The 24,075-nt window shown below is 49.3% G+C and overlaps 2 protein-coding genes and 1 long non-coding RNA gene across 4 annotated transcripts in view; 1 reads left to right on the top strand and 2 right to left on the bottom strand.

Annotated features, from left to right (window-relative positions):
- Positions 1 to 3,365, bottom strand: part of GPN2 (GPN-loop GTPase 2) — an 11,127-nt gene extending 7,762 nt beyond the window's left edge. Inside the window, exons 1-2 of the mRNA XM_001146839.7 lie at positions 2,556 to 3,365; positions 1,835 to 1,991 (exon numbers count right to left, since the gene is read on the bottom strand). Coding sequence (XP_001146839.2) covers positions 1,835 to 1,991; positions 2,556 to 2,966 — 568 coding nt within the window. The 5' untranslated portion in view covers positions 2,967 to 3,365. The remainder of the gene's footprint in view (positions 1 to 1,834; positions 1,992 to 2,555) is intronic.
- Positions 3,358 to 13,520, bottom strand: GPATCH3 (G-patch domain containing 3). 2 transcript variants are annotated; one of them, XR_010147547.1, is made up of 7 exons: positions 12,873 to 13,379; positions 10,179 to 10,603; positions 7,104 to 7,278; positions 6,166 to 6,316; positions 5,538 to 5,659; positions 5,279 to 5,406; positions 3,358 to 4,093 (listed from the first exon to the last, which is right to left on the bottom strand). XR_010147547.1 is itself a non-coding variant. In XM_513237.8 (7 exons), the coding sequence occupies exons 1-7, from the start codon at positions 13,321 to 13,323 to the stop codon at positions 3,880 to 3,882; spliced, it is 1,575 nt and encodes a 524-aa protein (XP_513237.3). In that variant the 5' UTR covers positions 13,324 to 13,520; the 3' UTR covers positions 3,358 to 3,879. The 2 variants fall into 2 exon arrangements, 1 of the variants encoding a protein (XP_513237.3); XM_513237.8 differs by having other exon boundaries at positions 6,257 to 6,316; positions 12,873 to 13,520.
- LOC134807348 (uncharacterized) lies at positions 13,405 to 24,075 on the top strand. The gene is made up of 3 exons (XR_010147549.1): positions 13,405 to 13,602; positions 15,162 to 15,246; positions 23,968 to 24,075. It is a non-coding gene; the product is annotated as an uncharacterized LOC134807348 (long non-coding RNA).

The raw sequence follows: 24,075 nt of genomic DNA, 5'->3' as shown, positions 1-24,075 counted from the left end.
GTAAATGGTTAAACTGAATAAATGCTACATTCTAGCAGGGTAGCCTCCTGGGTAAATCACTTTCCTTTTCTGAACCAGTTATTTCTTAATGTAAAATAAGGACTAGATGATGCTGAGGTCCCTGATTCAGTTTTATAAATCATTTCTCACTAAAAGAAGTAAGTTGGACTTCCCCCTAGTGGCCTGTTTCTGCCCAGAAAACTTAAGTATCTGGGCTCCCTGGCAGCTCTATCCTAAAGTAAGCTGAGGACTCTACATCACTCCATGTCCAGACTAGAAGCTAACTGGCCTCCCTGGACAAGGTCCCGACACCTCCCTTTCCCAACAACCTCCCTATTGCTCATGTGCTGGTCATTTTATCTGTCTTCTCTAGGTTCCTTTGTTGCTAGAGATGCTATTTAGGGAACAATGTCCCCAGTTCAGGAGAGTACTAATTTTTTTTTTTTTTGAGACAGAGTCTTGCTCTGTCGCCCAGGCTGGAGTGCAGTGGCGTGATCTCAGCTCACTGCAAACTCCCTCTCCTGGGTTCACGCCATTCTCCTGCCTCAGCCTCCTGAGTAGCTGGGACTACAGGTGCCCGCCACCATGCCCAGCTAATTTTTTGTATTTTTAGTAGAGATGGGGTTTCACCGTGTTAGCCAGGATGTTCTCAATCTCCTGACCTCGTGATCCACCTGCCTCGGCCTCCCAAAGTGCTGGGATTACAGGCGTCAGCCACTGCGCCTGGCCTAATTTTTTTTTTTGAGACAGAGTTTCACTTTTATTGCCCAGGCTGGAGTGCAATGGCGAGATCTCGGCTCACTACAACCTCCGCCTCCCAGGTTCAAGCGATTCTCCTGCCTCAGCCTCCCGAGTAGCTGGGATTACAGGCATGCACCACCATGCCTGGCTACTTTTTTGTATTTTTAGTAGAGATGTGGTTTCTCCATGTTGGTCAAGCTGGTCTTGAACTCCTGACCTCAGGTGATCCGCCCACCTCGGCCTCCCAAACTGCTGGGATTACAGGCGTGAGCCACCACGCCCAGCCGAGAGTACTAATTTATCAAGAAAAAAAAGCTGGCCACTGGGACTCTAGCCAACTCCCCTGCCTCATACCAGCCTGCTTCTACCTCAATCTTCCCTATTTTGTCCCTGGCCTCCCACCCCTTCTCTGTCTCTCTGCCAGGTGAGAATATAGCCTCCTTCTGTGAGGACAGAAGGAGGCTGTCTAGGAGCCAGGAAGCAGACTCTCACCAGACACCAGATCGGCTTGTGTCTTGATCTTGGACTTACCAGCCTCCAGAACTGTGAGAAATAAATATTTATTGGCTAAGCCATCTGGTCTATGGTATTTTTGTGATGGCAGCACAAACTGACTAAGACAAGGCCTTTATTCCTACTAGTGCCTCTGCATAGAACAGTCCTCCCTTGGCTGGCTCCTTCTCACCATTCATCTCAGCTCAGATGCCACTGCCTCAGAGCAGAAGTGAGAAACTGAGGTCCAGAGAGATGAACTGACTTACCCAGACCACACGATGATTCAGTGGCAGATCCAGAATTTAAACTCATGCCTGTTTTACTCCAAAGCTCACTCACTTCACTCCCAAATATTCACTGTCGTATCACTTTAATTCCTTTGTAACACCTAACACCATCTGTAGCTCTCTTGTCTCCAAAATCTACAACGGTAACTAGCACAGAGTGGCACAAAATAAATGGGCAGGAGTTAGAACCTGCCTGTGGCTACTATCACCAGACCACGCAAGGCACCAGAGGCAGCTACCTTCAGCTGAGATGTCTGCTTCATTCTAGCCCAGCTGCTGCCCTGCTCTTCGCCTGGAACAGAAGCTCTTACCCAGCTTCCCATAATGCTCAATGAGGTCCATCTTGGAAAGGAGGTTGATGTGGGGCAGTTCCACGTGCAGCATGGTGGCCAGGGAGGTACACAGTACTGAAATGAACTTGGCAGGGTCTGTGCAGTAGTGAGAATCCACGAGGTGGACGGCAGTCAGCTGGGAGGGAATAGACAGGGTGAGAGTGGCCTGGAGAAACAGGGATCAGCATTCCCTCATGAGAATGAGGGCTTGAGGACAGAGGGGAAGCTTTCCCCATTAGTCTCCTGCCTCTGTTTCTTTCTAATAACCACCCTGGTTTCCTTCTCCCAGGAAATAGGAGTCATTTTTTTTTTCTTACAAGAGGTCTTGCACTGAGCCTCCCAGTGGGCAAGGGGTTTAAATCCCATGGCATCTGACTCCACTCTTTCATTTACTTTTGCCCACCAATTTACAACAATCTCCATGCCACTTTCGACATTAACCCCTTCCATACTTCCAAAATCGCCAAGTTGGCTACTAACACATCCATTTTACACGTGAGGAAACTGAGGTTCAGAGTGATGAACTGACTTATCAACACCACACAGCCGGTCAGTAGCAGAGCCAGATTCTGAACTCATGCCTGTTTTACTCCAAAGCGACTCAGCCCCTACCTCCCTGTGTGACATGGGGGCGTGGCGTCTGTCCTCCCTGTCTTAGTTACTCCATCCGCAAAATGGGCCTCCCCGCCCTGAGACGCACCCTGAGGTCCCACTGCGCCATTTGGGAGAAGATGCTGCGCAAGGCGCCGTGATGCGTGCAGAGCTCCACCTGGCCCGGGCAGTCGAAGAGGAAGTAGTGGCCGCGGAGGGGGTCGAGCTTGGCACGCAGCCAGTCCAGGTTGGCTTCCAGGTACTCCATGCAGTAGAGCAGGCCGCCGTTGGGCCCCAGGCGCAGCGCGTCCATCACGTCGCCCAGCCCCACCAGCTCGCCCACGTCCACGGCACACTCGTACGGCAGCCCCTCGTTGGCCGGGTCCAGGTTCACCACCGCCACGCGCCGGCCCAGCGCGCGCAGGAACTCACTCATGCCCAGGCAGTACGTGGTCTTCCCTGAGCCCGGCGGGCCGATCACCGCCTGCCCGAAGGCCGTGGTCGGAGCGGCCCCTGCCATTGGCGGCCCGCGGCCCGGAGCAGGTCAACTCACAGGGAAAACGGGGCAGGTAGCCGCGCCGGAGACGAGACTGAGGGCGAGGGTCCCAGTACGTATACCTCGTTGGCGGCCAGCGTCACTCGCCTCAGGCGGAACAGCTGGGACCGTGTCGCGCAAAAGGAGGTAACAGGCCGGTACTAACTAGACTAACTCGACTTCCGGACAGCGTCGGAAACGGCGAGCCAACGAGAGGAAGTCCCGCCCTCACGGCGGGGACGAAGCTAGACGCCGAGGGGCGGGCGGCGCAGCCGCATTTCTCTCGCGGGTAGTGGGTCGAATGTGGGGTCTTTGCGGGAAAATCGCTCTCGGAATTTCTCTAACTTTCAGACTCGAATTAGAAAAGTAAGGGAGCTCCAGTAGTAAACGTCTTTATTCTTCCGTGACGTCGCACACCCAAGCCACCTCCCGCGGACTCTCTGCTGGCAGTCCCACCCAGTGAGGGTAGAGGCGGTGGAGGGCCCACCCAAGGCCGGCTCTTCCAAGCACCACAAATCCTCTCCTCGCCCAGGTCCCTTTCCCCCTTTCTGGCCTTCGTGGGGACACCTTCAGAGTCCCCAAGGAAGGCTGCGCTGATAGCCTCACTCAACCCAGCTTTTTAAAGTTCTGCAGGAGGCAAAGGGCAAGCCCAGAGATTAGGGTTAGAGACCAAAGACAAGCGGTCGTTACCCCTAATATCCAAGGGGAGGGGACGGGAGGGGGCTTTTTGTAAAAATGCCCCTGAGGTATAGAACCGGCAGGCAGGAAGGCTCGGAACAAAACACCCTGAACCAGCCACGAAGACTGCTGCTCCCAGACTCCTTTCTGCTTCAGTGGTAGATGAGGCCAGGGCAGAGGGTTTTCATCATGTAGCTATGAAAGGAAGCCCCCAACCCGGTCAGTCAGGCAATGAGGGGCTGTCTGAAGCACAACTGGAACCCCTCACAAAGGCCATGTCTGTCCGAAACTTCATGCTGGTGGGTGGCTGGCGGCGGAGCAGTGACTCCGTCTGGTCTTGGGGTAGAGGCTCATAGATGGTGGAGATGAGCCCCAAGCCATTTCTACGGGGCCTCTTCAGTTGCCCAAATGGCTGTAGCTTCTCTCCATGGTACCTGGATAAAAACGGGCTCTCAGTGAGAAGGCTGCTCTCAAACTCCAGTTAAAGGGGTTGGGAGAGGACGGGGAAGTAGTTACTACATATCTGGTTTGTCCAAAGACAGAGGCTTTAAATCTGGGTCTTTGTTCTCCAGCCCTCTTATCTATCCATTGACAGTGCCAGCAAGAAGGGGCCTCATATAAAATTTTCATTCTGTCACTACAGACTTCCTAATAGTAACCATCAAGTCCAAACTCCTCCAACAAACGGTATGAATGATCTTGTTAAGCCTTAGGGCTTAGTCTTTAAAAAAAAAAAAAAAAGTCAGATTTACTTTATTTATTTATTTATTTCTGAGATGGGGTCTCACTATGTCACCCAGGCTGGATTGTAATGGCGTGATCTCGGCTCACTGCAACCTCCACCTCCTGGGTTCAAGCGATTCTCCTGCCTCAGCCTCCAGAGTAGCTGGGACTACAGGCGCATGCCACCATGCCCAGCTAATTTTTTTTTTTTTGTGACAGAGTCTTGCTCTGTCGCCCAGGCTAGAGTGCAGTGGCGCCATCTTGGCTCACTGCAACCTCTGCCTCCTGGGTTCAAGCGATTTTCCTGCCTCAGCCTCCTGAGTAGCGGGGATTACAGGCACCCATTACCGTGCCCAGCTAATTTTTTGTATTTTTAGTAGACACAGGGTTTCACCATCTTGATCAGGCTGGTCTGAAACTCCTGACCTCGTGATCCACCCGCCTCAGCCTCCCAAAGTGTTGGGATTACAGGCATGAGCCACCGCGCCCGGCTAATTTTTGTATTTTTAGTAGAGACGGGGATTTCACCATGTTGGCCAGGCTGGTCTCTAACTCCTGACCTCAAATGATCTGCCCACCTGGGCCTCCCAAAGTGTTGGGATTACAGGCGTGAGCTACCACGCCCGGACTTTTTATTTTTCTAACAGAGACAGTCTCATATGTTGCCGGCTGGTTTCAAACTGGGCTCAAGGAATCCTACCACTTCAGCCTCCCAAAGCGCTAGAATTACAGGCTTGAGCCACCGTGCCTGGCCCAGATCCACTTTTTCCTCTTAACTGTTTTGAATTTCATCCCGCACGAGTACCCAGCAGCCATGCCAAAACCAGTGGGAAGAGGGAAACCAGGGCATAGCTGAAAGGCTTGGGCCCCCAGGCAAGTCCCTCAGTCACACTTACCCCAATCCACGCTTGCATCTGGGGTGTTGGCCATCACTATCCAGGGCCTCAGGCACCCCTGAGCACCTGCAGCCCAGGCCCTGGCCCTCAGCCCAGCCCTGCCGCTCCATCACCTTCCGCCCAATGCCCTGCAGAGTGAAGGGACAAGACTCAAGAAATGGGGCTCCTGCTGGGAGCAGGGAGAATGGGGATGGGAGAAGGAATTAAAGTAGAGAAGGAAAAGAGAGGGGTCCATGGGGTGGGCACAGTGCTAACTCACCTTGGTGTGGCGCTCAAAGGTGCCCACCTGGCGTTCGATCACAGAGCCATCTTCCTGTCCATCTCGGAGTCTCTGTTCCAGACGCATTTGGACAGAGTCTCGGGCATCCTTGTCTCCACCATCTGAGGAAACAGAGCTCAGTTTATGGAAGCGTCCCTCTCAAAGAAGGGGGAAGAATCAGGTTTCTAGGACCCCCTCGTAAGATTGACTTATTCATTTTAATAGTGTTCTGTATCTCTCTCATTAGACTGGGAGCTCCCCAAAAGTAGGAACCATGGCTCTCCCCAATCATACAGATGAGAAGATTGTGGTGCAGAAAAGTAACAGAGCCAACAAATGACAAAGAGAGGATTAGAACCCAGGTCTTCCCTCCCCTACTTGGCTATTTCCCCCACCTGGGTCATTTCCTCTTCTAAAATCTAAACCCTTACTAGAGCCTGAGCTTCTGACCAGCCCACCCTACCAGGGCCTGACCATCAGACCCAGAGCCCCTGAGGGCTATCTATCCCTCCTCCTCCTCCAAGAAAGGATGAAGGCTCTGTCCAAAACTAGCACTTAATGTACACAACCAAAGATGTTTTAAGAGGAACCCTCTCAGTGGGCTACCCCAAGGGAACGGGAACGGTACCCTGTCTCAGCCTTTGCTAGCTCTGGTAAAGTGTCACTGCAAGGCCAGGGCACCTGTTTCACCTCTAGTATTGCCACTCCTTGCCCAGTACCTCTGTCATAGTACACACTCATGTCCACATCCCAGTCATCGGCTGTCTGTTCATCAAAATCTGTAGGGACAGAAAAGCATCCAACAGAGTGCATTAAGGACTCTCAGTTCTATTAAGAGTTAAACCTAGAGTTTTTTTGGCTTTTTTTTTTTTTTCTTTTTTGAGACAGAATCTCATTCTGGAGTGCAGTGGCACGACCTTGGCTCACTCCAACCTCTGCCTCCCGGGTTCAAGTGATTCTCCTGCCTCAGCCTCCCAAGTAGCTGGGACTACAGGTGCGTGCCACCATACCCAGCTAATTTTTGTATTTTTCATAGAGATGAGGTTTCACCATGTTGGCCAGGACGGTCTCCATCTCTTGACCTCATGATCTGCCCGCCTCAGCCTCCCAAAGTGCTGGGATTACAGGCGTGAGCCACTGCACCCAGCGGGGCATTTGTTTGTTTTAGAGAAGGTCTCACTCTGTCCCCCAGGCTGGAGTAAAGTGGTGGGATCATAGCTCACTGCAACCTTGAACTCCTGGGCTCAAGTGATCCTCCTGCCTCAGTCTCTTAAGTAGTTCGGACTACAGGCATGAGCCACTGCACCCAGCTTGTTTGTATTTTAAGATCCTTCCTCTGGGAGGGTTATTCAGAATTTGTGGGGGGCGGGGCGGGGGGCATTTTCTCTCCATCTCACTGATCCCCACTCTTAAAAAGGATGATTGGTCTCTCGTATACAATAAAGGTCAGCCTGTTCCCTAGCCTTTTGTTTGGGCTCACCACTACAGAATCTACCGTGTGGAACAGGGAACCCCAAGAGAATGCAGCAGGGGTCACCCCTGCCTTTGCCTGGGTACCAGCATTACCTCCTTCTTCCTCCTGCCAGAACTGGGCATCAGTATAAAACACCAGGCCAGAGCCACCCTTCTCCCACTTGAGCTCAATCTCCTCCTCAAAGAGCTGCTCAGTGGTCCGCTCCTGCCCGGTCACGTCCTCATGCAGCGCTTCATGCCGTTCCCATTCCTCACCCCGGTCATCGTCCTAAAAGGCAGGGAGAGGTGATCTGCCTGAGCTTCCTGACCTCATGCCCCGAGGGAGGGAAGCTCAGGGCACAGGAGGCATGTGTGGCTAGCCTCAGCGCCATTCCTTCAGATTTCTCCAAGAAGCAGCACATATTTGGCCCCTGACCAACACATCTCCAGCCTGATAATTCTCAACAGTTTGCTCCTGTCCCCACAAGCCTGACTCACCTCTGCGCGTTTGGCCATGTTGTTCCCTGCCTGAAATACCCACTTTCCTCTCCCACACCCTTCTCTTCTCCACTTGATTAAATCCTCCTCATCCCTCAAGTCATACAGCCTACATGAAGCCCCCCACATTTAGGCCCACAGCTCTCACACCAGTCTCTGAACTCCCAATGCTAATCAGTACACACTGGTTAGGCCTTTTTATGTCATATCACAAAGAAAGAATGGACAATAACGCTTATTGTCTCTGGTGTGTCAGGCCCTTCCCATAGCTTAGCTCCTTTAACCACTGCAACAACCCTGTGACATAAGTACCATTATTCCCATTCTACAGATGACAAAACCTAGGTTCAGGGGAGTAAAAATTTATTTGTCCAAAAGAGTACACTGAGGGAGCAGCAGAGCCAGCAATGCAAACCCGGGTGGCCACATCCAGGTGCAGCATCTCCAGATGCTGGTTCTTTCTCTTCAGGGAGATTTTAGGCTCTTTGAGGGCAGGAAATGGGTCTTAGAATGCCTTTGGAATCCCACACTAGCCCTTGGCTTGACGGGACTTGTGGAATGATAGAATGACTCCTAGCTTGAAACCCTGCAGGCCTTCAAGTGCTGAAGAAAAGTCAGGATGGGGCCAGACGCAGTGGCTCACGCCTGTAATCCCAGCACTTTGGGAGGCCAAGGTGGGAGGATCCCTTGAGCTCAGAGGTTCAAGACCAGTCTAGGCAACAAGTCAAAACCCTATCTCTACAAAAAATACAAAAATTAGCCAAGTGTGGTGATGTGTGAGTGTAGTCCTAGCTACTAGGGAAGCTGAGGTGAGAGGATGGCTTGAGCCCAGGGAGTTGGAGGTTGCAGTGAGCCGAGATTGCACTACTGCATTCCAGCCAGGACAATAGAACCGGAGCCTGCTTAAAAAAAAAAAAAAAAAAAGGAAAGGAAGGAAGGAATGGGAGAGAAGAGGAGAGGGGAAGTCAGGATGGTACCACACTAAGGATGTGGTCCAGATGTCTTAGCAATCTTGGCTGGGAGCTTTTTTTTTTTGAGACAGAGTCTCACTCTATCGCCCAGGCTGGAGTGCAGTGGTGCGATCTCAGCTCACTGCAACCTCCACCTCCTGGCTTCAAGTGATTCTCCTGCCTCAGCCTCCCAGTAGCTAGGACTACAGGCACCACGCCTGGCTAATTTTTGTATTTTTAGTAAAGGCGGGGTTTCACCATGTTGGCCAGGCTGGTCTCGAACTCCTGACCTCAAATGATCCACCCATCTTGGCCTCCCAAAGTGCTGGGATTACAGGTGTGAGCCACTGCACCCAGCTGGCTGGAAGCTTTGAAACATGGGTGAATTACTTTTTACCCGGAGTACACATTTTTAAAAAAGTTTTCCCAACAAATCACACCTTACTTGATTTTATGGATGTGCAACCAAGTTTGGAGAAAGGAACCAAAGAAATGTCTATGTCACTAATGAAGTGAGAGTGGAGGCTACTGTTCAATCTGCTGACTCTAGGTCAGAAAATAGAGATGACTGTTCAGCCACATTATGACAGCACGCACAGGTTAGAGAAGAAGCAAGAACTGGGTTCATATCCCAGCTCTACCTCTATTTCCTGAGATGATCTTAGACAAGTCACTGCACATGTCTTGGTCAGCACATTTTCATCTATGAAAATGAACTCTCCTTATCTGGTCTTTCATGTGGAATTTTTTTTTTTTTTTCTCAGCTCACTGCAACCTCCGCCTCCCGGGTTCAAGAGCTTCTGTGCCTGGCTGGAAATAATTTTTAAAAAAGAAAAAATGGGCCTGGCGCAGTGGGTCATGCCTGTAATCCCAGCACTTTGGCAGGCCGAGGCAGGTGGGTCACGAGGTCAGGAGATTGAGACTATCCTGGTTAACACGGTGAAACCCCGCCTGTACTAAAAATACAAAAAAAAAAAAAAAAAAAAAAAAAAAATTAGCCGGGTGTGGTGGCACATGCCTGAAGTCCCAGCTTACTCGGGAGGCTGAGGCAGGAGAATCACTTAAACCCAGGAGGTGGAGGTTGCAGTGAGCCGAGATCGCACCACTTCACTCCAGCCTGGGTGACACAGTGAGACTCTGTCTCAAAAAAAAAAAGAAAAAAATGAATAAAGAGGAACCATCCTGGCCAGGCGCAGTGGCTCACGCCTATAATCCCAGCACTTTGGGAGGCTGAGGCAGGCGGGTCACGAGGTCAGGAGATTGAGACCATCCTGGCTAACACAGTGAAACCTCGTCTCTACTAAAAATACAAAAAATTAGCCGGGTATGGTGGTGGCCGCCTGTAGTCCCAGCTACTTGGGAGGCTGAGGCAGGAGAATGGCGTGAACCCGGGAGGCGGAGCTTGCAGTGAGCCGAGATCGTGCCACTGCACTCCAGCCTGGACGACAGAGCAAGACTCCGTCTCAAAAAAAAAAAAGGAACCATCCTTATATATCCCTTCCAAGGGAATGAAAAATAAGACCCACTTACGAATCTTCTGGTAAAAGCTCTGGACCATCTCCCTAGAGAAATACAGAAACACACATGCAAATATAGTTTTACATTCCTTCTTGGACTCCTTGGAACCCTCCTGAGGACCCCAGGTTAAGAACCCTTGTAATAGACAATTGAAGAGTGGTATTATTAATGCCTTCGGCCTCTTTCAGCTGCCAGCAAGGACAGGGTAGCACACTGTACTCACCTCATCTGAGTGAGACTCTTCTTCCTCTTCCTTCCCCACTTCTTCCTCAGGCTCTCCACAGGGGCTGGCTGGTATATCTGCCAGGTAGGTTCCTTGGGGTATTTCTTCACCCTCTGCTGTATACACAAGCTCTTCCTGCTCCACAGTCTCTGAGTCCTCATACTCAAAAGGCACATTGCCGTAGCGCCGGGAGGAACCTGTCTTGGGGAACTGGAGCTGCAGCTGGGTGATGATCCGAGGGGGTAGGCGGCAGGCCCGGATCAACTCCAAAAAGACCCGCAGGGGAGTCCCCACATTCCCACTGGGCATCAGCACTGGTGGGTTCAGCTCTGGCAGTTGCTTCAGGTCAGCCAGGGTGAAGGCTTCATTCTCTGCCTTCCAACTCTGCAGTTCCTTCCGGGTCTTGAAGGGAAAGGATCCCAGACCTTGGAAAGGAGGGAGAATAGATCTTGAAACCCAGAAGCCTCCAGCAACACTTGAGCCAGAAATTGGCCAATGTTTAAATCTGTTACCCTTTCCCTAGTAAACATCTAGTAAATCCCTAGTAAAAATCTAGGCTGACACAGTGGCTCACGCTTGTGATCCCAGCACTTTGGGAGGCTGAGGCAGGAGGATTGCTTGAGCTCAGGAGTTCAAGACCAGCCTGGGCAAAATGGTGAGACCCTTATCTCTACAAAATATAAAAAAATTAGCTGGGAGTGGTGGTGCACCCTGTGATCCCAGCTCCTTGGGAGGCTGAAGCAGGAGGACTGCTTGAGCCTGGGAGGTGAGGCTGTAGTGAGCCGAGATTGCACCACTGCACTTCATCTCGGGCGACAGAGTACCCTGTCTCAAAAATAAATAAATAAATAATAAAATAAATCCATTAGCCTCATGCTGTTCCTCCCTCTCAAACTTCTCCAGGTCTTTTCATCTCTCCCCAAGCGGAACTACAGAACTACCTAGTAGTTTCATGTCACTTCTCATCACCTTGGCTGGGCATACAAGTTTCTTCCAGCTCTGGCTCCTGATGAACTTTTTTTTTCTTTTTTTTGAGACAGATTCTCACTCTGTCACCCAGACTGGCGTATGCAGTGGTGCGATCTCAGCTCACTGCAACCTCCGCCTCCCGGGTTCAAGTGATTCTCATACTTCAGCTTCCCAAGTAGCTGGGATTACAGGCATGTGCCACCATGCCTGGCTGATTTTTGTATTTCTAGTACAGACAGGGTTACGCCATGTTGTCCAGGCTGGTCCTGGCCTCAAGTGATATCTACCCACCTGATGACCTTTTGATTCTCGGCTGTCACCAACTCCCACCTCCTGCATGTCTTCATACGATGTGTTCCAGCCACACCAAACAATTTTTCTCCTAATTTCTTTTTTTCTTCTTTTTTTTTTTTTTTGAGATGGGGTCTCGTTCTGTCACCCAGGCTGGAGTACAGTGGCGCGATCTTGACTCATTGCAACCTCCACCTCCTGGGCTCAAGTGATCACCCCACCTCAACCTCACAAGTAGCTGGGACTACAGGCATGCGCCACCACAACCGGCTAATTTGTATTTTTGGTAGAGACAGGGTTTCACCATGTTGCCCAGGCTGGTATGGAACTCCTGAGCTCAAGAGATCCGCCCACCTGTGCCTCCCAAAGTGCTGGGATTACAGGCACGAGCCATTGCAACCCAGCCCACAATGAACAATTTAACATGCCCTGAAAGTTTTTCACGGGCTTTCAAAGCTGTGTCTTTGCAAACGCCATTTACCCTGAAACCCAGAAACACCATTCTCTCCTATTAACTCCTATTTATTTTTCAAGACCCAGATGGAAAGTCACATTTCATGATCCGTCTAGGAAGTTAGTTTCTCCCTTCTCTGTCATCTCACAGCACTTGGTGATAAACAGTATAGGCTCTGGAACAGATGCCTAGGTTTGTTGTAGCTCTGACACTAACTAACTCTGTAACCTCAGGCAAGTCACATAACTTCGGCTTCCCTCAGTTTCTTCACCTATGAAATGGGAGAAACAATAGCTCCTATCTCATAGGACTGTTGAGAGGGGTAAGAAAACAAAAGGCTTAGAACAGTGCCTACTAAATACACAGAGTACTCAGTGAATGCTAACAATTAGAATGACATCTCTGTGGCAATTACCTTTTTCCAAATCTCTTCCTTTGTGGATTCTGAGCACACACTATGTCCAACTGTTCTCTGCATACCCAGCTAGTCACACTAGGTCTAGCAATGTAAGCATTTGTTGAATGTGTGAACTGGAGGGCTCTGCACTGTCCTGTTTCCCCACCAAACTGATTTCCCATGAAAGTGGGAGCTGTCCAGAGAAAAGATTGTCTCTTCATTTGTATCTTACTGAAAGGACTGGGTAGGAAGCACAGAGAGAGCAGGAGAGAAAGACAGTAAGAGGGTTAGAGACTGGATTTCCTTTTTTCTTTCTGTGTTAGTGCAAAATCAACCCCTTGGATAGAGAAAGGGTCTCAAAAGGGACCTAACAAAATGAAGGCTCTTCCGAAAAAGCCTCTCCGGTTTATTTTTCTCCATGTATTGGACTAACTCCCTGCAAGTTGAGCCTGAGGCTCTGTCTAGAATATGAACTAAACTAATAGAGTCCTAACCAGAGGCCTGACTTATCCTCACCACTTCTCTGAAAAGGTGCCTCTGTTCCAGGCCCGTAGGCCCAGTCTATTAACTTTCTCACTCTTACCTGATGCCTCCGTAGGTAGCCGAAGTCTGCGGATGCGACAGCGACCCGGTAGCCAAGTCCCGTGAGAATCCAGCCACCGGCGGCCCGAGTACATGCGAATAAGCCTCTGAGCTTGAGCCAACCCCCTTACCGAGATGACGCAGCAGCAGGTGCGGGTCTGGATTGGAGTAGAGTCTCGAGTGGAGAGAGGCCGGACATCGGTGGCGGAAGTCTGAGAGAGAAGCTGGCCCTCAGCGGCTGGGTCGGTAGGAATTAGGGCAGAGTTAGGAGCGGCCTGCGGAGGGGCCCGCTCAGGCCGATGCCGGTAGTGGAAACAGAGGAAGCCACCGCCGCGCTCTTCTCGGAACTGGCTAAAGTAGCTCCGTAAATGGGCCGAGCGCAACACGGAGGGGATACCGCTCACTACCAGGTAAACTGTCGCCTCCTCCTCCGCCTCGCCGGGCACCGCCATCTTGGATTGTCACATGATCGGCTAGAACCAAGTCTCGCGAGAACACCGCGAGCAACGCTCCAGCGCCTGCGTCGCGAGATTGTGAAAATTCTAACTAGTCCTTTGGGGTTGGGGTTGTGGAACCCGGAGCTGGAAGATCCGAAGTCTTCTGTGTTCCTTTCCCACAGAGGGAAGCCGGCGATGATGGAAAAACTCACCTGGAAAATGAGGTCATAGAGTTCTTTCATAAAGCTCTCATGAGGACCAAATAAGAAGCCTGCGGGAGGGGTCATTTTTGAGGTATTTAGTTGTGGATATTGCACACCTAATCTCAACCTTCCTCAGTTCTGAACCTTTACTCGTTCTTCCATTTATTTTTCCAAAATGTGTTGATGAACTCCCACAAATCGGTAAGAAAAAGATAACCCGGTAGAAAAATGGGCCGCAGATACTTCGCAAAAGAGGAAACGCAGGTCCAATTTACAATGAAAGTGCTATGAGTTGCTAGAGGCTTACGTTAAAGAAAAGATGCGCAACTCAATAATAAAAGAAATGCAGCGAGACCCACTTTGCATCCACTATGTTGGCAAACTTTAAGACCTTCAGTCGATGACAACATGGTGGAACTGGAGCTCTCATACACTGTTGGTGGAAATGTAAGTTGATACAACCACTTTGGGAAACAATTGGCGTTATCTAGTAAAAGCAAAGCTACACATCATTTGACTCAGCACTTGTAGGTAATATTTTATTTATTTTTGAGTTGGGGTCTCGCTCTGTCGCCCAGGCTGGAGTGCTGGGACCACAGATGCAACCCACTATGCCTGGCTAATTTTTTAAACTATTTGTAGAGATGGGGTCTCACTGCATTGCCCAGGCTGATATTGAACTCCAGGGCTCAAGTGATCCACTGGCCTCAGCCTCCCAAAGTGTTAGGATTACAGGTGTGAGCCACGGTCCCCGGCTTTTTGTCTTTTTTTTTTTTTTTTTTTTTTTTTTTGAGATGGAGCCTCGCTCTGTCATCCAGGCTGGAATGCGATGGTGCGATCTCGGCTCACTGCAACCTCCGCCTCCCGGGTTCAAGCAATTCTCCTGTCTCAGCCTCCCGAGTAGCTGGGACTACAGGTGCGTGCCACCACGCCCGGCTAATTTTTATATTTTTAGTAGAGACGGGGTTTCACCATATTGGTCAGGCTGGTCTCGAACTCCTGACCTCAGGTGATCCACCCGCCTTGGCCTCCCAAAGTGCTGAGATTACAGATGTAAGCCACCGCACCCGGCCCTCTTTGTCCGTTTTTTAATTGGGTTATTTGATTACTATTGATTCATTGATTCATAATTCAGACAAAGTCTACACATTATACTGGGTGATAGGAGGAACCTGTAGATTGAGAGACCTCAAACAAAAGCAAAAAATAAAGGGCCAAGCTCAGTGGTTCACGCCTGTAATCCCAGCACTTTGGCAAGCTGGTGTAGGAGGATCCCTTGAGCTTAGAAGTTTGAGACCAGCCTGGCCAAGTTGGCAAGACCCTTGTCTAAACAATAAAAAAAATGACTGCACATGTTTATCAGAAGACTTACTGATAATGTTGACTTTTACCCAAGCCCTGTGATCCTGGAAAACTAAACCTTAAGAAATGCCTTCCCACTGTTTTGTGTTCTGAAACACAGCATATTGCAAAAAAACATCCTTCCCCAAGTGAGTTAGGTAAGACTGGTGTATGCCCCTCTGGTTCACCAATGACAAAGCCAGACACAGACTCCATATTCCAAATCTCCTCATGAAAGCTTTGAGGAACTTCTTGTCCCCACTGATCAGTTGGAACAAACTTTGGTTAAAACTTCTCTCCTTCCCCCAGCTTCCCGAACTTTGGCTTACCCTCAGCTTGAGCCAGCGCACATCTCCTCCTTAACAGCCTCTCTTGAGAATAGGCTGGCTTCAAGGTAAAGCATTATCTGATCTACTGTCCCATCATGCCACTCCTGATCATCCCACTTCCTCCCACCCAGTTCTGCCCTGTTTACTCCTCTCTATGAGAGAAGAACCCTTTTTGCCTAACCCTTGAGTCACTTGCAGATATTATGGTCAGAGGGTCCTCCCTGCTGCAATATTCTTCCTCCTTCTATTGCAATAGTTCCTTTCTTCCCTTGTAATAATCCTTTCAAATAAAATCTCTCCTGGCAGGGTGTGGTAACTCACACCTGTAATCTTAGCACGTCGGGAGGTTGAGGTGGGAGGATCACTTGAGCCCAAGAGAGCAAGGCTGCAGTGAGCCATGATTGTGCCATGCATTCGGTGGGCAGCAGAATGAGAATCTGTCTCAAAAAAAAAAAAAATTATAATGGCTGGGCGCAGTGGCTAATGCCTGTAATCCCAGCACTTTGGGAGGCTGAGGTGGGCGGATCACTTGAGGTCCGGAGTTCGAGACCAGCCTGGGCAACATGGTGAAACCCCGTCTCTACTAAAAATACAAAAATTAGCCACTCATGGTGGTATGCGCCTGTAATCTCAGCTCCTCAGGGAAGCTGAGGCACGAGAATCGCTTGAACCCAGGAGGCGGACGTTGCAGTGAGCTGAGATCACACCACTGCACACTCCATCCTGGGCAATAGAGCGAGACTGTGTCTCAAAAAAAAAAAAAAATTATAATAAAATCTCTCCTTACCAAGCCTGGATTTGTTTTTTATTTCACAGTATATATAAATATTCATAGCTACAGTCTTTTTAAGTGCAAAAAGCTGGCTTTTTGTACTAATAATCTCAGGTAAAGCCAGTCAGAAAACACAGAATTGTTTTATTTATGCAAAGTTCCCAAAATGCAAACTAAAAAATATTCTTAGGGCTACATAAATAAATAAGCTTTAAAATCAGGAAGAAAAGCAAATAAATGATTAACATAAAATCCAGGGTAGTTGTTACCTTTGGAGGGAAATGATAGATTTAGAAAGGGACTTCAGAGTTCATTCTGTTATTCTTTATACTTTACACATATTTATTAATATTATTTTGTTTTACTCAATGTTTAAAATGTAAAAATATTAAAAGTGAAAATAACTCATTTCAGAAAGCAATAGTTACCTTGTGATAGCAAATATACAGCTATATGATGAATTTTAAAAATTGAAAAACATGGCCAGGCATGGTGGCTCATGCTTATAATCCCATCGCTTTGAGAGGCCGAGGCAGAAGGATTGCTTGAGGCCAGGAGTTGGAGACCAGCCTGGGCAACATAGTGAGACCCTGTCTCTACAAAAAATAATAAAAATAAAAAATAAGCCGGGCGCGGTGGCTCACACCTGTAATTCCAGCACTTTGGGAGGCCGAGGTGGGCGGATCACAAGGTCAGGAGATTGAGACCATCCTGGCTAACACGGTGAAACCCCATCTCTACTAAAAATACAAAAAAATTAGCTGGGCGTGGTGGCGGGCACCTGTAGTCCCAGCTACTCGGGAGGCTGAGGCAGGAGAATGGTGTGAACCCGGGAGGCGGAGCTTGCAGTGAGCCGAGATCGCGCCACTGCACTCCAGCCTGGGTGACAGAGCAAGACTCCGTCTCAAAATAAATAAATAAATAAATAAATAAATAAATAAATAAACAAACATACAAAAATAAAAATAACAAAGTCTTCTAATGAGTGAGAAATTGTAGATAGGACCATTATATCTAGGTTTAAACCCACATCATATCTGGATTTTATTTATTTTTTATTTTATTACATACTTTTTTTTTTTTTTGTCACCCAGGCTGGAGTGCATGCAGTGATGCAATCTTGGCTCACTGCAACCTCTGCCTGCCGGGTTCAGGCCATTCTCCTGCCTCAGCCTCCTATCCTAAGTAACTGGGACTACAGGCAAGCACCACACCCAGCTAATTTTTGTATTTTTAGTAGAGACGGGGTTTCATCATGTTGACCAGGCTGATCTTGAACTCCTGGCCTCAAGTGATCCACCCAACTCATTATTACACACATATTTTTTAGAGATAGTGTCTCAGTCTGTTGCCTAGCCTAGAGTCCATTGGCGCAATCATAGCTCACTGCAGCCTTGAACTGCTGGCCTCAAGCCATCCCCCTGCCTCAGCCTCCCCAGTAGCTGGGATAACAGACTTGAAACACTGCACCTGGCTCACCCCTGACTTTTAAAGACACAAGTATAGTGTTTAAGAGCATGGGCCCTGAAGACAGATCATCTAAGTTCAAATCCTGATTCTGTCACTTATTAACTGTGTAACCTCGAGCACTTTACTTAATCTCTCTGTACCTCTACAGGAGAGTGAGAGATCACCTCCAACCCCCCTTAGCTCTTATGGGAATTCTTCTGCTGGATATAGAAACTAAGTTCACACATGGTAAATTAACAGGAGAAAAACATACATTATTATTATATAATTTTTTTTTTTTCTGAGACAGAGTCTTGCTCTGTCGCCCAGGCAGATCTTGGCTCACTACAACCTCCGCCTCCTGGGTTCAAGTGATTCTCCTGCATCAGCCTCCTGAGTAGCTGGGCTTACAGGCATGCGCCACCACGCCCAGCTAATTTTTGTATTTTTAGTAGAGATGGGGTTTCACCATGTTGGCCAGGCTGATCTCGAACTCCTGACCCTTAGATGATCTGCCCACCTCGGCCTCCCAAAGTGCTGGGATTACAGGCGTGAGCGACTGAGCCTGGCCTATTATTATTATTATTATTATTTTTTTTTTTTTTTTGAGACAGAGTCTCACTCTGTTGCCTAGGCTGGAGTGCAATGGCACAATCTCGGCTCACTGCAACCTCCGCCTCCTGGGTTCAGGCGATTCTCCTGCCTCAGCTTCCCAAGTAGCTGGGATTACAGGAACCTGCCAACACGCCTGGCTAATTTTTGTATTTTTAGTAGAGACGGGGTTTCACCATGCTGGCCAGGCTGGTCTCGAACTCCAGACCTCAGGTGATCCTCCCGCCTCAGCCTCCCAAAGTGTTGGGATTACAGGCGTGAGCCCAGCCACAAGATGCTTTTATACTTTTTAGACAACAATAAATTTGAGAAGTCATAGGACAAGGGACATCTGGCTAGGGGCAGTAAATTTCTAGGTGAGTGATGAGGATATATTTGAGGTGGAAGTGTAAAACTAGTGGAAGATAAGGGTTACTTTGAAAAGTATATTTATTCAGGTCCGTTGCAGCCCCGAGTTCCCAGTCTCTGGTAATCAGGGGTAATTTTTTGCCCTGGTATAGGGAGGGTATCCCTCACAGAGGAATCTTGATGGCTTGCTGCATGCAGGAAGAGGCAGGTCAGCTCACCCTTTCTGAAACTACAATTTCTCCAAGATTTTCAACCCAAAATGATCAAGATACCAGTTTGGCACATTGGCACATCCTTCACTCCTTGAGTTTCTTTGTCTATAAAATGGATGGAGGCCGGGCATAGTGGCTCATGCCTATAATCTCAGCACCTTGGGAGGTGGAGGTGGGTGGATCACCTGAGGTCAGGACTTTGAGACCAACCTGGCTAACATGGTGAAACCCCGCCTTTACTAAAAAATACATAAAAGGCCGAGCGCAGTGGCTCACGCCTGTAATCCCAGCACTTTGGGAGGGCGAGGCGGGCGGATCACCTGAGGTTGGGAGCTTGAGACCAGCCTGACCAAATGTAGAAACCCCGTCTCTACTAAAAATACACAATTAGCAGGGCGTGGTGGCGCATGCCTGTAATCCCAGCTACTTGGGAGGTTAGGCAGGAGAATCATTTGAATCTGGGAGGTGGAGGTTGCGGTGAGCTGAGATCGCGCCACTGAACTCCACCCTGGGCAAGAGAGTGAGACTCTGTCTCAAAAAAAAACGAAAAAATGCAAAAAGCATTAGCTGGGTGTGGTGGCGCATGCCTGTAATCCCAGCTACTCGGGAGGCTGAGGCACGAGAACCGCTTGAACCCAGGAGGTTGCAGTGAGCCGAGATCGCACCACAGCACTCCACCCTGGGCAACAGAATGAGACTGTGTCTCAAAAAGAAAGATAAAGCGGTTGGAGATAATGATAGTACTTCCAGCACAGAGTTGTGAGAGTGAAATACCATAATCCAGGAAATGTGTTTAGAGCACAGCTCTCAATAAATGTTACGTGGGCCGGGCGTGGTGGCTCACACCCGTAATCCCAGCACTTTGGGAGGCCAAGGCAGGCGGATCATGAGGTCAGGAGATCAAGACCATCCTGGCTAACATGGTGAAACCCTGTCTCTACTAAAAATACAAAAAATTGGCCGGGCATGGTGGCGGGCGCCTGTAGTCCCAGCTACTCGGGAGGCTGAGGCAGGAGAATGGTGTGAACCCAGGAAGCGGAGCTTGCAGTGAGCCGAGATTGCACCACTGCACTCCAGCCTGGGCGAATGAGCAAGACTCCGTCTCAAAATAATAATAATAATAAAAATAAATAAATACATAAATAAATAAATGTTAATGTGGTTATAGTTTAGTAGCTACCCAGAGTGAGCACCCACAGCCTGGGGTTTCTTCTGGCCATACCCTGCCAGGAAGAGGAGGTCTCCTTTGTTAACTCTGATTCCCCTGAGATCTTAGCATTGTCACCTCCACCAGTTTCATTGGGATTTCCTTTCTTTGCTGTCTTGTTCTGTGAGGTGGTCCCTGTCATCTCTCCAGGCCCATTTCCTCCTACCCTGGGCCCCACACATCACTTGCAGTTAACTAAGCACCTCTTGCTCTCTGACATCTCTGTGCCTTTGCATATATCTGTTTGGAATGCCCATCCCTTGGGTTGCCTAGCAAAACCCTGTTCATTCTCTTTAGCTCAAACCAGTCACCACTTGGGTAAAGCATTTTTCCCACCTTCAGGCAGATTTAATCTCTCCTGTTGCCTGTTGTATGTACCCCTATCACAGCTCAGATCACTCTGCATTACAATTACTTACGTGTCTTCCTCTGCCACAGACAAGATGTTTCATGAGAGTAAGAAATGTATCTTATTTATTCTGTGCCGCCTACCCCAGCATCTAGCACAGGGGTTGGTACAAATGGAGGTTGAGAGACATTGAGTGATAGAATGAATTAATGGATGGATAGTGGGTGTTGGCTTTTTGCCAGCATCACGGGTTCTAGGATATTTGAATGCCCCAAGGACAGGGTGGGGTTAATGGGGGACACAGCATGCGTCAGCTGTCTGACTACTTAATAGGCAGTCAACGATTTGGCTAATGAAGATAGAGATAATGATGACAATAAAATGGTACTCTAGGCTGACCCAGAGCCACAGCCACTCTCCTGCTTTCCAGTGAGTCATTCCTGGCTGGGCCTGAGGACAGGAATCATGGCTCAGAGGTAGATGGTCAGTCAACAGTGGCTGAGCTGGTTCCTGACGGCTTGATCCTGGCCATGACTCACTCCAGCTTGTGCAGCTGACAAGAACCCTCCAGAACTTCACAGGTTTGAGTACAAGTCTCAGCACAGGCCAGGTGCGGTGGCTCATGCCTGTAATCCCAGCACTTTGGAAGGCCAAGGCAGGTGGATCACCTGAGGTCAGGAGTTTGAGACTAGCCTGGCCAACATCGTGAAACTCTATCTCTACTAAAAATACAAAAATTAGCCAGGCGTGGTGGTGGGTGCCTGTAATCCCAGCTACTCGGGAGGCTGAAGCAAGGGAATTGCTTGAACCTGGGAGGCGGAGGTTGCAGTGAGCCGAGATGGCGCCACTGCACTCCAGCCTGGGCAGCAAGAGTGAAACTCCATCTAAAAAAAAAAAAAGTCTTAGCACAGACAGTGATCAGCCCAGACCTTAAGTTACATACGCCATCTGAGCCTGTTTCCTCCTCTTCCCTCACTGGCAATGAGACACAGATCCCAACCCAGGATGCTGATCATGGAGACATACTTCCCCACTTTTGGAAAGCCTACAGTCTCATGGAGAAAGCACGATTCCCCTTACCACATTGTACCGTAATTATCTCTTTAGTTTTGCCATATTTGTCTTTATGTTCTTTGCTCAAGGCAAGGAAATAGGGCACGGGGAATGACTCAAGAAACGCAGACAAGAAACAGAAGTGTAGCTCCCCAACCATGTGGATTGGTAGGGAAGAAATTTGAAAAGGATCAAGGTAGAGATTTTTCTTGTTGTTGTTTTTTTATTTGTTTTGAGACAGGGTCTTGCTCTGTCACCCAGGCTGGAGTGCAGTGATGCTCCCATGCTCACTGCAGCCTCCAACTCCCAGCTCAAGTGATCCTCCCACTTCAGCCTCTTGAGTGGCTGGGACTACAGACATAAGCCACCATACCTAGCTTACTTTATTTTATTTTACTATTATTTATTTATTTTTTGAGATGGCGTCTCACTTTGTCGCCCAGGCTGGAGTGCAGTGGTGCAATCTCGATTCACTGCAACCTCTGCCGCCTGGGTTCAAGTGATTTTCGTGCCTCGGCCTCCCGAGTAGCTGGGAGCCACCGCACCTGGCTAATTTTTGTTTTAGTAGAGACGGTGTTTCACCATCTTGGCCAGGCTGGTCTTGAACTCCGACCTCGTGATCTGCCTGGCCTTATTTTTTAATTTTTTTGAGACAGAGTCTCACTCTGTCGCCCAGGCTGGAGTGCAGTGGTGCGATCTCGGCTCACTGCAACCTCCACCTCCCGGGTTCAACCGATTCTCCTGTCTCAGCCTCCCAAGTAGCTGCGATTACAGGCGAGTGCTGCCATGCCTGGCTAATTTTTGTATTTTTAGTAGAGACAGGGTTTCACCATGTTGGCCAGGCTGGTCTTGAACTCCTAACCTCAGGTGATCCACCTGGCTTGGCCTCCAAAAGTGCTGGGATTACAGGTGTGAGCCACTGAGCCCGGCCCCTAGCTAATTTTATAATTTTTTGTAGAGGCAGGAGTCTCATTACATTGCCCAGGCTGATCTTGAACTCCTGGGCTCAAGCGATCCTATCACCTCAGCCTCCCAAAGTGCTGGGATTACAGGCATGAGCCATCAGTGGTGCCTGGCAAGGTAGAGTTAATAAGGGAAGCTGTTTGGATGATGGAAAAAATTAAATAAGTTGAGGGAAAAAGCCTAGGGTGGGGCATAGAGAGGAATGCTTCCTAACGGTTGTTCAGGGCCGGAGAAGGAGAAGGGTAAGAGGTGGGAAGACCCAGCTTGAGGATTCAGAGAGATGTGGCAATTAACTAATAGAGGCAGAAACTGGTAGGGCATAAAAGATGTAGAATGACCCTAAATCCCTGAATCTTCTGGATTTGGGTCCTATGTGGGAAACAGGGCTTCTGCTCTTGAAAGAGTGGTCTCATGCGTCTACAAGGTTACACGGGGTGGTATGTGCCAGAGGGATGGGGAGGGCAGGTCAGAGAGAGTCCTGGGGGCCTGAGGTCTGAGTTTGGGGCATCTGGTGGGAGGTGGGGGGATACAGGCCTTGTTCTGGGCCCTGAAGGATGCCTTTATTGGGGATTTGATTAGGTCCTGGTGGGGACAGTTGTTGAGCTGAGAGGAGGAGGGACATTGAAGTCACCAGGGGGAAAGAGGATGAATGGCTAGTTGGGGTCCCAAATGCCAGGCAGAGCAGTTTGGCCTGGGCTTACAGACTCCAAGAGGATCCTGAAGATGCACAGACACAGGTCTGCCTACTTAGGGGGCCACTTTTCCCTTTACTATGACGCAGGGAAGATGAACACACTCTGGCATGGGGGTGTCTCCCCACTGTGTGCCCCACCCTCAGGTGCAAGGGTGCGTGCTTCTGCTGTGTGACTGTGTGGGAGTCTGCAGTACATTGCTGAGTGACTGTATCTGGGCAGTGCTTTTCTGGGCTATAAGTGGGTGGTTGGAGAGTCTGTTTTATGGGTCTGTGTAGGTGTGCCTGAGTTGTACATCTTAGTATGTGTGTGTTGGGGGGTGTCCAAGTTGTGTTGTTTGTATTTGTGTGAGATCTCAGCTGTGTTTTTGTCTCTATCTGGTGTCTTACTTGTGAGTGAGAGGCTGGGTAAGGGACAGGGTTCCCCTTGCTGCTGGCACTGGGTCACCATAATGGGTACGAGGCTAATTAGCTATAGTCCTAACCTGGGGGGCTTAGAGAGAGGCCTGAATGATGACGCCTAGACTGTTATCCCCAAGTGAATGGCCTCTTATTGAGCAATCATTAACTTGGCCCCTGTGAGAAGAATCCAAACTGTTATGGTGAAGAGGGTGGGGACTGGTCAGGGCAGGACTTACTGCGGGTGAAAGGGGGAGGCCGGAAAATCCTATAGGCATGTGTGTTGTTATCACTCCTTCCTGCCCACCCTTCAGGTCACTCACCCTGACCCATGGCAACTGGGTCAAAATATTTAACAAACAGTGAGGCACAGATATTGACCAGTCAGAATAGACACAAGTCATATTCTGAATGGAGCAGTCAGGGAGGTCATGGCTATGCCAAGAGTTGCCTCTTTAGTTGCTAGACAGTGGGAATGTCTGGGAGGAGAATCCCAGGAGAGGGGCTGGGGCAGAGGGGCAGGGAAGGAAACTGGGGAGGCCTCAGGGCGGTGGCTGTGAGCCAAGTGTCATGGAAGGGTTTCAGACTTAAACAACTGATGTAGTCAAATCCTGGTGGTCCAGCTAAACCTTGGTCTGCCTTGGCCTTCAAGCAGTTGCCAGGCCAGCCCTGGGTACCCTTTTCCCTTCCCTTTGGGAAAATAATGGACCACTCTCTTTTGTCATCTGCAGGAATGGGGGAAGTGAATGATCTCAAACTACAGAAATGGCAGTGAACTTGTCTGTTTCAATTCGGGAGTGGGCTGCTTCCTGATTGGCTGTGATTGGGCTTTCACTGTG

This window comes from Pan troglodytes, chromosome 1 (genome assembly GCF_028858775.2).
Source record: "Pan troglodytes isolate AG18354 chromosome 1, NHGRI_mPanTro3-v2.0_pri, whole genome shotgun sequence".
Lineage (NCBI taxonomy): Eukaryota > Metazoa > Chordata > Mammalia > Primates > Hominidae > Pan > Pan troglodytes.
This window is presented reverse-complemented; position numbering and strand designations above follow the sequence as displayed.